Source organism: Rosa chinensis, chromosome 5 (assembly GCF_002994745.2).
Source record: "Rosa chinensis cultivar Old Blush chromosome 5, RchiOBHm-V2, whole genome shotgun sequence".
Lineage (NCBI taxonomy): Eukaryota > Viridiplantae > Streptophyta > Magnoliopsida > Rosales > Rosaceae > Rosa > Rosa chinensis.
In genome coordinates this window covers 25,686,087-25,700,589 of record NC_037092.1, presented here as the reverse complement: position 1 = coordinate 25,700,589, position 14,503 = coordinate 25,686,087, and the positions used below count along the sequence as shown (strand labels likewise).

General features: G+C 36.2%; 1 protein-coding gene and 1 pseudogene across 1 annotated transcript; both read left to right on the top strand.

Annotated features, from left to right (window-relative positions):
* The first annotated feature begins 3,104 nt into the window (after positions 1 to 3,104).
* On the top strand, positions 3,105 to 9,385 carry LOC112167675 (annotated as a pseudogene).
* A 778-nt stretch (positions 9,386 to 10,163) lies between these two features.
* Positions 10,164 to 13,334, top strand: LOC112166403. The gene is made up of 2 exons (XM_040506799.1): positions 10,164 to 10,633; positions 12,626 to 13,334. Exons 1-2 carry the CDS (start codon positions 10,416 to 10,418, stop codon positions 13,239 to 13,241), a joined length of 834 nt encoding a protein of 277 aa, XP_040362733.1. The 5' UTR covers positions 10,164 to 10,415; the 3' UTR covers positions 13,242 to 13,334.
* Positions 13,335 to 14,503: the final 1,169 nt, after the last annotated feature.

Here is a 14,503-nt window from a genome sequence, read left to right as displayed (position 1 = left end):
AGTATTTAAAGCAAACCAGACCATCTTGGTTTCCATCAAACCTTCTCAAAGATATTTACTATTCCTATAGCTTCCCTCTTGCCTCCCAAAGCCTCGTGGCAACCCAAAACTCAAATCCGCTGCCCCTCAAGGCCATAACATGCCTATTCCTTCTAGCTCTTGCAATAAAACACACGACCTCAGCCAGAGTCCTTGATGAGGAAACCGATACGCCTCAAACCCAGATACATGTTTCCACTGTACCTCCTCCTATGGTTGGTACCACGTCAACGGGCCCTCCTCCTGTGGTCGGTGCCACATCAGCAACGCCGAGCGCCACCACTACCACAAAACTGACCTAACAACACCATTGAGAATGATCTGTATTGGATCTATAGACACCAATCATTGGTGTTGAAGAGCAATAGACACCGCTCTAGTTACTATTTAGTGAATGGTGCTCATTGCTGCCGTAACATATACCCAAGATGCCGCTATTACTTTTTTTTGTGACTTTCAAATTGTGGGTTCCACATTAGAAAGCAATCTGATGTATTTATTGGTGACTTGATTTTTGCATTGTTATAATATACAATACACCCACCAATCTGAAAAATAGTAACCGCCAATATTTCAAATTAAAAAATATATATTAAAATGAATATACAATAACAGTAATTCTAATCAAACCACTTAATGAGAAAAGAAAATTCTTGGCAGTCTTAAATCTAGGCATGATGTTTGCGTTCTCCTCTACTCCTCAATGGACAACTACATCACATAAAATGAAAACAATATTTAAACAATATAAAGAAGTTACACAGCTCAGAAACTTTAAAACCCTTCAAATCCTTTGAACCATCTCACAAAACCTTTCTGAACCCCTAAATGGTTTGATATATGACATAAAAAGAAGTCAGCAAAGTCTGTAGAATATATGACATAAAAAAGAAGTCAGCATATCAATCTAAGGATTCCAGAATTATAAATGGACTGCAGCACTTAACAGTAAGAAATGATCAGGCAAGCTTATATGTCCCAAATTACCCACTAAGCTGGATGTATACTCTGTCCATATTATCTTTATACATAATGGAAAGGGTCATGGAAATCCCTGTTTTGGATTCAGAGCTCAAGAAAGATTATAATATGTGGACTAGTTACAGTATAAAGACTTCCAATGACTCCTATCATCCACCACATATGGTAATCAAAGAAAACACATACTTGAAGTAAGCCATGTTACATAACCCAATTTGCAGGATGCATTCCACAACATAAGGAGTTAAGGACCATGCACTTGAATTCACTCATGTCAGACACTTCTTTGGATACTCACGAATGATGGAGTTCATGGCTTAGAAAGAGTTGATCCCTTATTCTAGATATCTTTGGCTTTTCACTTTATGCATATTTCTTCAGGTCAAAAATATATTAGACTAAACATCAAAGATGCCCCGAGTTCACGTTATTAGATCACAGTTAACTACTAATGAACACCAAATTGCCATTCAGGTCAATTATAATGGTGAGAGAACGTTAAATTATTCTGCAAGTATATATTGTTTAAGTATTATTTCTTTGCCTTTTTCCCAATCATTCGTCTACCAGTGAATGAGCAAAGTATATATTGTAGAAGTGGCAGAAAAATGTTTGACGATCCTTCTCCGACAGCTCCTTAAGATACTGAGCATAGTTTACACCAGAAGCAGAAGGTTCTTCTGCTCCTGGTATGGCATGGCCTTGCTCCTTGAACCACTCCAAATCTTTTGCCAACTTTTCAGACCTTTTCAATCCAGTATCTTTAAACTCAGCATCTATAACCAAAAGACCACATAACAACATTACACGTTAGAGCTCAGTAAAGTAACAATGCATAAACACATGATTGATTTCCAAATCAGACATCAATATTGAATCTCTCCACCTAGACTATTAACATTCAAATAAAAGTAAGCGAGCTAAGTCAAGTTGGCAAGCTCTCTTGTTCCCAATTTAATGACAAATCATAGTGAGCATATAAAATTATGAACAAATTCGCTCCCTCTAAGTTCACCTACAGGCATACCAACAATTTAGAAAATCATGCTTTTCAAAAAAATACAAACACATTCTCTGATGTACTAACTATTTGACATATCACGCATATCATGGATATATCAACACCCTAAGCTATTGTCAGGTATATAACAAATAAATAAATGCAATTGCACAGCAGAAAAGAAGGAAAGCTATATGAGTCATAAAGTCCAATCTCAAGAATATGAAAGCAAGCCATATAAAAGGCATATATATATATATATATATATATATATATATATATATCCTATCCATAACGATGCCTCGTTCTGAAATTTCAGGGCGATGTTAGGGTTTAAGGTCACATTTTGGTCACATATTCACATCTCGACCGTTCAGTTTTTAGCTATAAATGTATAGATCACCTTTGCAAAATTTCAGCCAAATTGATGGTTGTTAAGGCATTGATAACTGCCTTAAATCTAGTATGGTCTAGGTTGGACAGATTCAGTTCGTCAATTGGTTTAAAGGAGTTAGATACCTTAAAGATCATCAATTTGGCTGAAATTTTGCATAGATGATCTATATATACATTAGTACCTAAAAACTGAACGGTCGAGATGTGGATATGAGACTAAAAAGTGACCCTAAACTCTAACCTCGCTCTGAAATTAAAGTGCGAGATTGGAGTTTAGAGTCACTTTTCAGTCGCATATCCACATCTCTACCATTCAATTTTTAGGTACTAATGTATAGATCATCTCTCCAAAATTTCAGCCAAATTGATAGTCATTAAGGCATTGATAACTGCCTTAAAGCTAGTACGGTTCAGGTTGGACAGATTCAGTTCATCCATTGATTTAAACGAGTAAGATACCTTAAAGATCATCAATTTGGCTAAAATTTTGTAGAGATGGTCTATATATTAGTACCTAAAAACTGAACGGTCGAGATGTGGATATGCGACCGAAAAGTGACCCTAAACTCCAACCTCGCACTTTAATTTCAGAGCAAGACCTCGCTCTGGATAGAATTCGTGTGTGTGTGTGTGTGTGTCTATATATATATATATGGTACTCACCTCAAGAACTCTTTCCATTATGACCATGTCCAATATATTGGGTTTGAATCCAACCGCATTTCCAGTAATTGAATGAGGACCTATTACCATTGCAATAATAAGTCAAACAGGACAATAGACTTTTACCTCAAAAACTCTACAACCCCCTACTGACTCTTAATAATAGAATGCCCCTGAACACTGTGCAAAACATTTAGGGAAGAAAGAATTTGAAATAAGGTAAAACCAATAAAAAATTATGAAATCGAGCATTGGTCTACTTGGTTTACCACCATTTAATATATTACTTTTAGCAGGCTCCACTCCATAAATATATATATATATATATATATATATATATATATCATGTCAGAATGAGATTGAACATTTCGTATTGAAGAAATAAAATAGAAGAAAATGAGACACATCACAAAAAAATGAATAAATGAATATATGGATAATGTAACTTAAGGGATTTTTACCTTACAATCAGGGTTTTGAGATTTGAGATATTGTCCAACCCTAGAGACGGTGCCTCCGCTACCAACAAGAAACCCAAGTCAAACACATACCTGTGCTTCTCCTCAAAACTTTCTCGCAAAATCGATGAAAATTTCAGCAACAGCGGAATCTCTCCTCTTCTTTTTCCCACCCCACCGATCTGCGATCAAAATAGAAAATCCTAGTATCTTACATTAAATCCATAATGCAAAATCAAAAATGTTATATCAGATCTACCACATAAAATTGATAAACCGAACCTTTCCTATTTCTCTTCAACCCAACCCTTGTAGAAGACCATGTCTGATTTTAAGAGATTGCTGCTGTCTTCAACACTTGAGAGATGGAGAAACAATAGGCAGAGAGAGAGAGAGAGAGAGAGTTTTACAGTTAACACCGCAAAGGAAAGAAAAAGAAAGATAATCTTTAATGGGGCAATAGAACTTTCTAACATTGGTGACGTTTCAACAGTATATTGATCCCACGCTGACCAGGATTTTCTTTTCGGTACACACGTTTGAGAGGATTAGTGAGATAAAAGTTATCAAATTGGTTTCTGTCACCATTAACCAAAACTTGGGGGTAAAATGGTATCCAAAGCCCACTTTTGTGGTGTGCACAGTGGCCAATGGAGAGGCCTACCATCTGCTTTCATTCTTTCTGCATGATATATATAATTGGTGGCACCGTACCAATCCCTCAACGAGAGCTGTGACTGGGATTGAGACCAACCCAGCTGTCAATGGCCAAGTGCCCTTTGCCAAACCCAATGAGGTAGTTGTCCAAGGCGGGAATAATGGCATTCCCCAAAACAACAACAACAATGGTATCATCAACAATAACAATGTCCCCTTCTTCACTGGCCTCGGAGGAAACATCAATAACAACCTCAGATAAAACAGCAACAACAACTTTATTGGCGGATTGTTCCCCGTTGTGAACGGGGCCCAGCTCCTGCCAGGAGAGTCCCTTCAGAAGCTCATGTTAGGCACATGCACTCACGGTCTTTGACGATGAGTTCACTGATCGAAGGTCATCAACTTGGCTCTAGCTTGTTGGGCAAGGCACAAGGATTTTACGTCGCTAGTTCCAAAGATGGGAGTAGCCAGACCATTGCTTTCACTGCAATGTTTGAGAGTGGTGGGTATGCTGATAGCCTCACATTCTTTGGGGTTCACAGATCGAGTAGCTACTTCAGAGTAAGCCTCATCATATGGCCCTTGGGCCCTAAGCCCACCCGGCCCGTAGGGCCTGCCCGACCCTTTCTCAAATAAGGTAGGGTAAGGGTCATGCAAATGAAGCCCGGCCCTACCCTACAACTTGGCCCGATTGAGCCCGTTAGGGCCAAGCCAGGCCCGACCCTACCCAGCCCTAAAATTTATATTTTATTTTTGTTATTTTCAATTACATAGAAATGAAAATAAGAAATTTGCATTTGTTTTAGAAAATGGGTATGTCCTTGATAAATCCAATTAAGGTCTGAGGCCCAATGGCCCATTTTTACCAAGATCAGTGATCAGTCCAAGTCCAAGACTAAAGGTCCTTACCTAGTTGTCTAGGTCATCAAACTTCGATCTAATATCCTCCACTCTTAATCATAGCAGCCTTAGCAGCTTAGCTTAGTCCAAGTGACCAAGTCCACGTCGAAGACGACCAAGCCGCCACTCTGCACTTCTCCATTCTGTTCCAAAACCCTAATCTGGCTCTGCCTCCAACATCGATGCCGCCTTCCTTCTCCAGCATCAATGTCGCCTTCGCCTCCAGCTCAAGGAGATGCTCTCGCCTGATCAAGAAGACACTTCTCCACTGGCTAATCAAGATGAGAAATCAATTGTTTGGATGATTCATATTCAATTATTCATATCCTTTTGTCTTTACTTTGTTTATGATTCAAATGGTATAAACTTGTTAGTATACAGTAAACTGGTTTTCTGTGATTTGCAGATTTTGTAGATGTTCAGGTACTGGAGTAGAAAAGAGAAGAAGACAATCGGTTTGCGTTTGTTTTGGAAAAGGTACACCAAGATATTGATTGATAATACTGATTACAAGAAGTTGAATGTGTTTTGATTGAGTTTTTTTTCTTTTTGTTTCTCAATTTTATGTATCTCTGATTTCTGGAAACTTTGAAATTGGAGACCTTTAGTCCAGTTTCAGAATCCACATTAGTTTTTTCCTAACCAAAGCTTAATTGGAATAGGAACAACTTTGCTTAATCTTAATGTTGGTTCATTCATTGAAAATGGAGCAGACTGCGTCCTCGTCGGCGTCGGAGCAGAGAGGACCCCTGAGGAAATATTGGACCAAAATCTGGCATGCTAACGTTCCACCCAAAATTAAGGTTCTGGTTTGGTGTCTTGTGCATGGCATTGTGCCAACCAGGTTAGCCCTTCTTTCACGTCATTTACATATTCAGGATGTTGCATGTGTGTTTTGTAAGTCCACCAATGAATCTAGCTTGCATGTATTTAAAGAATGTGATGCTCTCCAATGCTTTTGGAGGTTGGGCCCACTAAAATTGAAAGCAAAGGAACATGCAGCTGGGGACTTGAAGAATTGGTTATTTGACGTTTTGGATATGTTGAATAGTAATCAGGTTGACTTCTTCTTCATGGCCCTTTGGTCTGTGTGGACTGAAAGGAATAAAATAGTGTGGAATGATGGTTGCTTCCAACCTATGCACATGATACAGTAGTGTACTAGCAGTCTGGAAGAGTTCCAGAAATATCATCAGAAAGTTGCTTGTAAAAAGAAGAGGCCATAACAAAATGGCAGTGCCCCCCTCGGGGTAGACTTAAAATTAATATTGACGGAGCTTTTCAAGTGGACAGTGGTCTTGGAGGTATTGGGGTAGTGGTCAGAGATGACTTGGGCACTGGTATTGCCGCTATTGCTAAGCCTTTTTTGCATGCTCACTCAGCGATTAATATGGAAGCTGAGGCATGCAGAGCGGGTCTTCTGCTTGGTATTCACCAAGGTTGGTCGGATGTAGTTATTGAGAGCGACTCTGCCCTTCTGATTGCTACACTCAAGAGTGAAGAGGATAATTTCTCGGAGGTAAGTCGGGTTTTTGACGATTGTACAGATTACTTATCTGATTTTCAGTCTATTGAAATTCGACATATTTACCGTGAAGCAAATGGTGTTGCACATAGACTTGCACACCTTGCTAGCTATTTGTTGCTTGATGATGTTTGGTTAGATGAGACACCTGCTATTATTCAGGATGTTCTCTACGAGAATTATTGTAATGCTTCTATTGTAGCATGGGGTTCAGGTTTTATGTCCCCCCCCCGTTGCAAAGTACTAATATTAATATAATAAATGAAACCGTGCGTGGGGCTGAGCCTCCCAGCTAGGCTGGGTTCCAAACCCCTTTAAAAAAAAATGTTGGTGGGGCCTCATTTGTTTATGTATCCACCTGCTATATATGACTGCACTAAACTACTTTGAATCTGAGATGATATAGAAGATTGCAAAGTTGGAGTTTAATTAATCAGTCTCAAGTGCACCTTCAAATATCTTTTCAACTTGGAAAAAATTGTGACCAACAAGAAGGAGACAGATTAGATTAACAATTAGGTTGGATTCACTTTCTAATTTGATTCACATATTTCTTCATTTACAAGTGCTGGTGGTATAAACATTCACAATCAGGAAGAATTTCCAGGTGGTACAATGACAAGAATGATTGACATAATTGCAGGAATCTTCAACTCCACAAGAATTATTTATTTTGTAATTTTTTATTTTTAAAGAAATAATTGATATCATCAGACTGCCATTCATATATTTGTTCTTCTCATTGTTTTTGAAGAAGTAATTGAAAGTTTCAGTTTCACATAATGTAATTGATATCATTAGACTTCAAACAAGTTTCTTTAGTTTTAAGGGACTTCTATTTAATTACATATATTTAGGGGTCATCATGGGCTGGGTTAGGGCCGGCCCTACCCTAAATTTTAGGGCTTAGGGTCGGGCCAGGTCGGGGTTTGACTAAGTCAACAAAATTTAGAGTCGGGCCTGGCCAGGCTGAGGCTTCAATATGCAAGCCCTTACCCGCCCTTAAGGCCCATCCGGTAAGGGTCGAAAGGGCAGGGCCGGGCCTTTGTAAAACTCACAGAAAACACAATGAAGTAACTCTTCTCCACTGCTATATTGAAAGATCCATAAGCTGCAAGCAGCAAGAAAAGTCCACATACAAAGAACAAAAAACAAAAAGAGAAAAAAGGTACAACACAATCAAACTGTGCACTTCCACAATGTGGTGCCACCAGCAACTACAATTTGGCAAAGACCAACACAGAAACAATGAACTTGGAAATCTGATCTAATACCCCAACAATAAACTCTTAGTAATCCAACTTTTCCACCAATCCTCTCAGTCAATAACACCTTTCCAGAAACTTTTACATATATGGTATTAATCTAACATCAACAAACAATCAAAATTACATCTTCAGTCAATTCATTCCTACCCATTATCAATTTTGTTGCGAATATCCAACAAATCTCAATTGTTCTATAGTAACAACAGCTGGCATTAGAATTTCTGACCTGCCTAGTAAAGAAGTAGAGTAAACAGGCAAAGCAAACCCCACAAAGCAACTACAATTTCATAATGAGATGATTGAATCTATATGTGTATGAAAAAAACCCAATATTACAATTACATTGAACATTTTGAAATCGGTTAGAAATTCACACATACTTCATCTAGCTTCTTCATCTAATCCTTCCTACGTTAAGCTTTCTCCTTGGAGGCGACATCGATGCTAAAGGCGGAGGCGGCATCGACGATGGAGGAGGCGGAGGTGGCATCGATGTTGGAGATTGGAGAAGAAGAGAGCGGCGGCCAGGTCGTTGGAGACGGAATTGAACAGATGGGTTTGAAATGGGTTTATGCCTTTATGGGGAATATGATTTGTACAGAATTGAACATATTGTGGTGATAGAGGCTGCGATTCTAATTGGGAATCAGAGGTGTTGGTGGTGGTTGTGGAGGCGGCGGAGGAGTATGGTTCCAGTGAAGGAAGACAGGGTTCTGATAGAGAGGTGGCTGTAGTCGTGTAGAAAGGAGACTGTGATCAATTCGATGTCTAGGTTTTGCCCTCTTTGGAGACTTGGAATTGGACTTGGAGTCTTGGAGTCAGGCTTCAGACCTGCTAAGAAAAATGGGCCTCAAACGGACAGACTCAATTTTAAGAACCCATTTTCTAGTATAACATATTCAAATAATTCTATAGATCTATAGCTCTATTTCTATGTAATAAAATGTAACAAAAATAAAATATAAATTTTAGGGCCGGGCCTGGCCCTTACGGGCTTAATCGGGCCGGGCCGTAGGGTAGGACCGGGCTTCATTTGTGTGACCCATACCCTACCCTATTTGAAAAAGGGTCAGGCCAGCCCACCCTAATGCAAGGGCAGGGCCATATGATGAGGCCTACATATATTGAAGATTTTTTTTTTCTTTCCAGATTGAGTTTATTTTAAGTAAAGCCCGGCCCTACCCTTTTGATCCGTGCAGAATGGGCCTTAAGGGCGGGTAAGGGTTTACGTATTGAAGCCCCGGCCCGGCCCTAAATTTTGTTGACTCGGTCAAACCAGGCCCCGCCTTACCCTAAGCCCTAAAATTTAGGGCTGGCCCTAACCCGGCCCATGATGAGGCATACTTCAGAGTCTCACCTTGCAGTTATGGGAGGGACCAGGAAGTACTTGAATGCAAAAGGGTATGGTGTGGTTAAGACCATTAATGGAGTGAATGGGCAAAATACTGATGGAATTGACACTATTCTTCAGTTTACTGTGTATCTTAGTTACTAGTGTGTGCGTTAAGGTTTTATAAGTTGTTGTAATGTGTTCAGTGTGAGACATCCTTGTGACTTATATTGCAGTAGTGATTGTATACATAAACTCAGGTGTTTAATTTTCTTTCATATTTGGGTCTCATATGTCTCAAGTTCCATAGTAGCTAGACTAATTTAGTTTATCTCTTTCTAGGTTGCTTGGATATAATATAACCATTGAATAGAACACTTTCCTGGGTTTATAAATACATTGATACTAATCGTACTATAGCTCATTTTTCAAGCAAATTTAAAGTGTAAAAGAGACAGAAATTGGAAAATGAAAAGTGTTATTTGAATTGTTGATCCTCAGAAAAGAAGAAAGCACAGTTCCCTCGTTGAGCTAGAAATAATGGAAAGTTCATGCATGGAAATATATATATATATATATATATATATATATATATATAGTTAACCGGAGATTGTCTTTCAAGAAGCGGAAGGGGAAGGAAAATGAGACCTTGACCTGATCACCCAGCAGAGCCGGCTCTCAACATGTGCAACAAGTGCAACAACACAGGGCCTCAAATTTGAGAGGGCCCAAATTTTTTTTTTTTAAGGTTTTATGTGTATTAAAATAAGTATTAAAAACTGTAAATAATGTAAAATAGGCCCCCCCAGAGGACCAACATACACTTCTTTCTGCGTTCACATTTTTTTGATTGAGAGAATGAGAGGGCCCAATTTTCATTTTTTATGGCTTTTTTTTTAAATAAATAAATATTAAAAACTAAAATAATAAGAAAGCCATCCAACCAAAAATTATCCTTTCCTTCTTTTTATGTGTTCTGTCTCTCTCCCCTCCTTAGTTATCATCAATCTCACTCAAAGAGGCCCCATCCGACCAAAACTTATGCTCTCCTTTTTTTTGTGTTCTGTCTCTCTCCATTCCTTAGTTCTCATCGACCTCAGTACCTCACTACTCAGCCACTAGGTATGATTCTTTGATTTGTTATTTAGTTATTTACAAATAAATTAATGTTTGCTTTAGTAGCACTTTGCTAAGCATGGTGATTTGGTATGAGATGTTGTTTGCTTTTAATAGGGTTAGCAACGTGCTGCAGTCTAATAATATGCAAATTAATGTTGCTATAGCTGAAGTAAAAGGTCTAATTGCTTGGCTTGATAAGTTTAGAGAAACTAGCTTTATAGATGCAATAATTACTGCTAAAGAAATTGCTGCTGCATTAGATGTTGATCCTGTTTTTCAGGAAAAGCGTCCAATTCAAAGAAAGAGAAAATTAGATAAAAACCCACAAAACAAAGCTCCTATTAAGAAAAACCCATCCCTATATTTTCTTTTAATTTACACCCAATTCACATAATTGAACATTCCTTATAGGTTTTAAATCTATAATTAACATTTTTCACTTTTTTTAGTTTGACTTTTTTGCCCTTCTGATTGAATAAATAAAATATTCCTCAAATATAGTTGTTGACTATTTTTTGAATTTAAATATTTAGAATTTAATACAATCAATTTAATCCTTGATTTTTCTCTTATTTAAAACGATTAATTGCCTTAATTATCCTATATTTCTTCCTTTCCGATGTGATCTATATATTTGCTATTGTGTATCATCAGATTCTGTTATATTCCTATTATATAAATATTTCTCTTTCTCGACATGATTAAACATCCTCTCATTAAGGTATGTTATTTTGCTTATCCGTTCTAATAGGTGTAGTTATACAATCATTTCATATGCATTAATTTTCTAAAATGATCGAGTTAATGTAATTAGTCCATGTAAAATGTACTTGATGTAGATTGATTGCTTTAAGATTTTTTTTTCCCGCCCCTACATTTTTCTCCACATAGGTGCCTGATTCTATGGGGTGGTCAAGGACCACATAATAGTTATGTGTAACTGTAGTGTTTGCTTAATATATAATTATCCCTTAATTTTGGCACATTGAATAATTTTTAATGTGCAAGAGTTTTTGCACTATAATTTAGCAAACTCATTATTATCATTCATTGTTTTACAATTGAAAATGAACTTTACAATATTAAGAAGTTTATTTCTAATATCAAGGTAATTTAAATACACATTCTTTTTGAAGAAATAAACCTAAAAATTTATTGAAATAGGGACAAGGAGTACAACCGTAAATGATGTTCATCCAGTATTGAAATAAACAATTTTAAATTTGTTTTTACAATTGAAATATAAACTTTACATTTTCGAACCTAATATAAAGAACATTATAACACTTCATCTGTCATCTCGACTAGCATTTTGCAATGTAGTCTTCATAAATCTCCCAACTACTAGTGCCCTGCATGGTGTGATTCCTTATACAATTGCAAATTACCTTCATAGATCTATTTCAAAGGTAAAACTCTATTAGGATTTAAATACATATATCCAAAATATATTATCTAAATTATACGTATATTAATTGTCAATACTATAGGTTATGGAATAAACAACCTATGATATAGAGTCACACAAATAATTTAAAACTACAAAAACAAACATCTAAATCATATGTATTACATATTAAAGCAATTTACGTATCAGGTAATTAGGAACAACGATTCTATTTTGAAGGAATGAAACTAAGTTCTGTACCAAATTCATAAATTGAAATTTCTAATTACTAAAAATCCATCCAATTCAAGCTTTACACAAAATCAAAAGATTAACAAAGATATTATACTAAATAAATCTGATGAATAGGTAATTTGAATTACGAATATGATATATGTACCTATTTGAAAGAAAGTCTCTAACCCATAAGAAAATGATGAAATAAACCTCATGAATAGGTCCTTTGAAATCATATGCAACTTTGTGAAAGGTCTCCACCCAAAAAAAAATGACGAATGAATTCACTAGCTTCTATATATAGGAAGAAACATACCAAAAATTCATCATTATATGATAATAATGACATTAATGTAAACATCTAAAATTAAGTACTGATAAAAACCTAAAGTGAAGGTAATACCAACAATAATGTCAATCAAACTCCATAATATTTGCCAGATGATTTTGACTATTAATCCTATTTAATAGGTGAATGGGGAATTTGATAATGGCAGCTTCAGTAATTCTTAACAACATTAGGTTTTAATATTTACCCTATTTAATAGGTTTTTTTATTTTGAATAAACCTAATTAATTGGTTTGGGTGTATATTAAAACACTCTTATGAATGGGTTTATTCTAAAAGGGGTGTGTGAATTTGGGTGTAGAATCAAATTCCCTCAAAGAAAAAGATTTTTTGATGAAAGCGGCAGTGAGCCATCTCCATCATCTTCAGGTCAAGAATCTTTTAGAGTGCATTATTTCTTATATATTGTAGATCAAGCTAAGGGATCATTAAATAGAAGGTTTGAACAATATCAACATTATGATGATATCTTTGGATTTTTATTCACTTTAGAAACTTTGAATTCCTTGAATGATAATGATATGAAAACTGCTTGTATTCATCTTGAGACTGTTTTGAGACATGGAGAGAGTTCAGATGTTGATGGGGAATACCTGTTTAGAGAGCTAAAACTCTTAAGGGAAATATTACCCAAACAGAGGATGACTACTATTGATATATTGAATTTCTTACAGGAAAGGAACACTTGCCCGGTTGTTAGACTTGTATATCGAATATTGTTAACTGTGCCTGTTACTGTTGCTTCAGCTGAGAGGAGTTTTTCCAAGTTAAAGTTGTTGAAATCTTATTTGCGATCAACTATGTCACAAGAAAGGTTAAATGAACTTGCTTTGATTTCAATTGAGAACGAATATCTTGGAAAAATCAATTGTGATAAGCTAATTGATCAGTTTGCAGGTAAGAAGGCAAGGAGATGGATTTTCAAATGAATATCAATCAACACTGTTAGAATGTGTTATTTTGAGGGTTTCAGATCAAGTATATTTTTGTAATTATTTTTTGCTGCAAACTTTATGTTTGTATTGAATATTTAGCCTCTTTTGTAGGCTCTTCTAATGATATTGATCATACATTGTTGGTTATTTGATTTTATATGTAAGTTTGTTCAAGTATAAATCTCATATAAGATTGAAGTTTGGAGGGCCGTATTTTAAACTTTCGCACAGGGCCTCCAAAGAGTTTCAGACGGCTCTGTCACCAGTACTCTTATCCATTATTTTGGGTTTATGAATTAGGGAATATATGCTTGTAGGCGGGTACATAGCTTGAATGCAAGTGATTCAACGGTAGGAGTGGAGTAGATACCGTTGTCTAACAGTTATTAATTATCTCCAAATTACCTTTTTGTTAACGGTAAAAGTGTGATTTTCCAACTCAAGTTAGAGTGCATAGTATAAATACATGTAGTCCTGTAATTAACACATATCGATACAATTGCAGCCTTGAAATCCATCTCGTTCTTCAGCTTTCTCTCTGTTTTTTTTTCTGCTTCTCTATTTTTCATAAAACTCTAACACTTTTCACTTGTTCCAGCATGATCGAATAATTGTCCTTCATTATATTTCTCAACAAGACACTTTCTTCTTTCTTTCTTTTTCCGAAATGTATATGAAAATAAATAGGTAACCAGCTACCAGCTTCATTATGTATATAATACATAGTTATAGGTAGTCAACAGGCAAGCAGCTAGCTTAATTTGCAATGAAAAAGCAACACCTACTGTTATTATAATTTGTAAATAAACCATTCTAAAATAACAACACCAACAATACGTAGCGGGGCTTCTCCATTTTTACGGCTTAGCCACAAAGGATCAATAAAGTGACTTCAAGAACAATAACGCGACCTTCGTTATACAACAGATTATCCTAATAAATAAGCAAGTATATCCCAAGAAATACTGTTTTAATTTGAATTAATAAAAACAGAGGTAATCGATTAATATATGATTTTGGTCACACTAAACACCCATAAGGGCCCATTAGTTTGTAGGTGTTTGCTTATAACTCATGCTATACACATAATCATAGAATTTTCAAATTGTTTAATCATTTCATTACCCCCAGAGCAATATATCCTTTCACGGTAGGTATGTATGAAGTTACATGACAAAGCATGGAGAAGAACCTACCATAACAATTATTTCTATACTTACCACTATATTAGAAACAACGTTGTGTTTTGCTTTTCA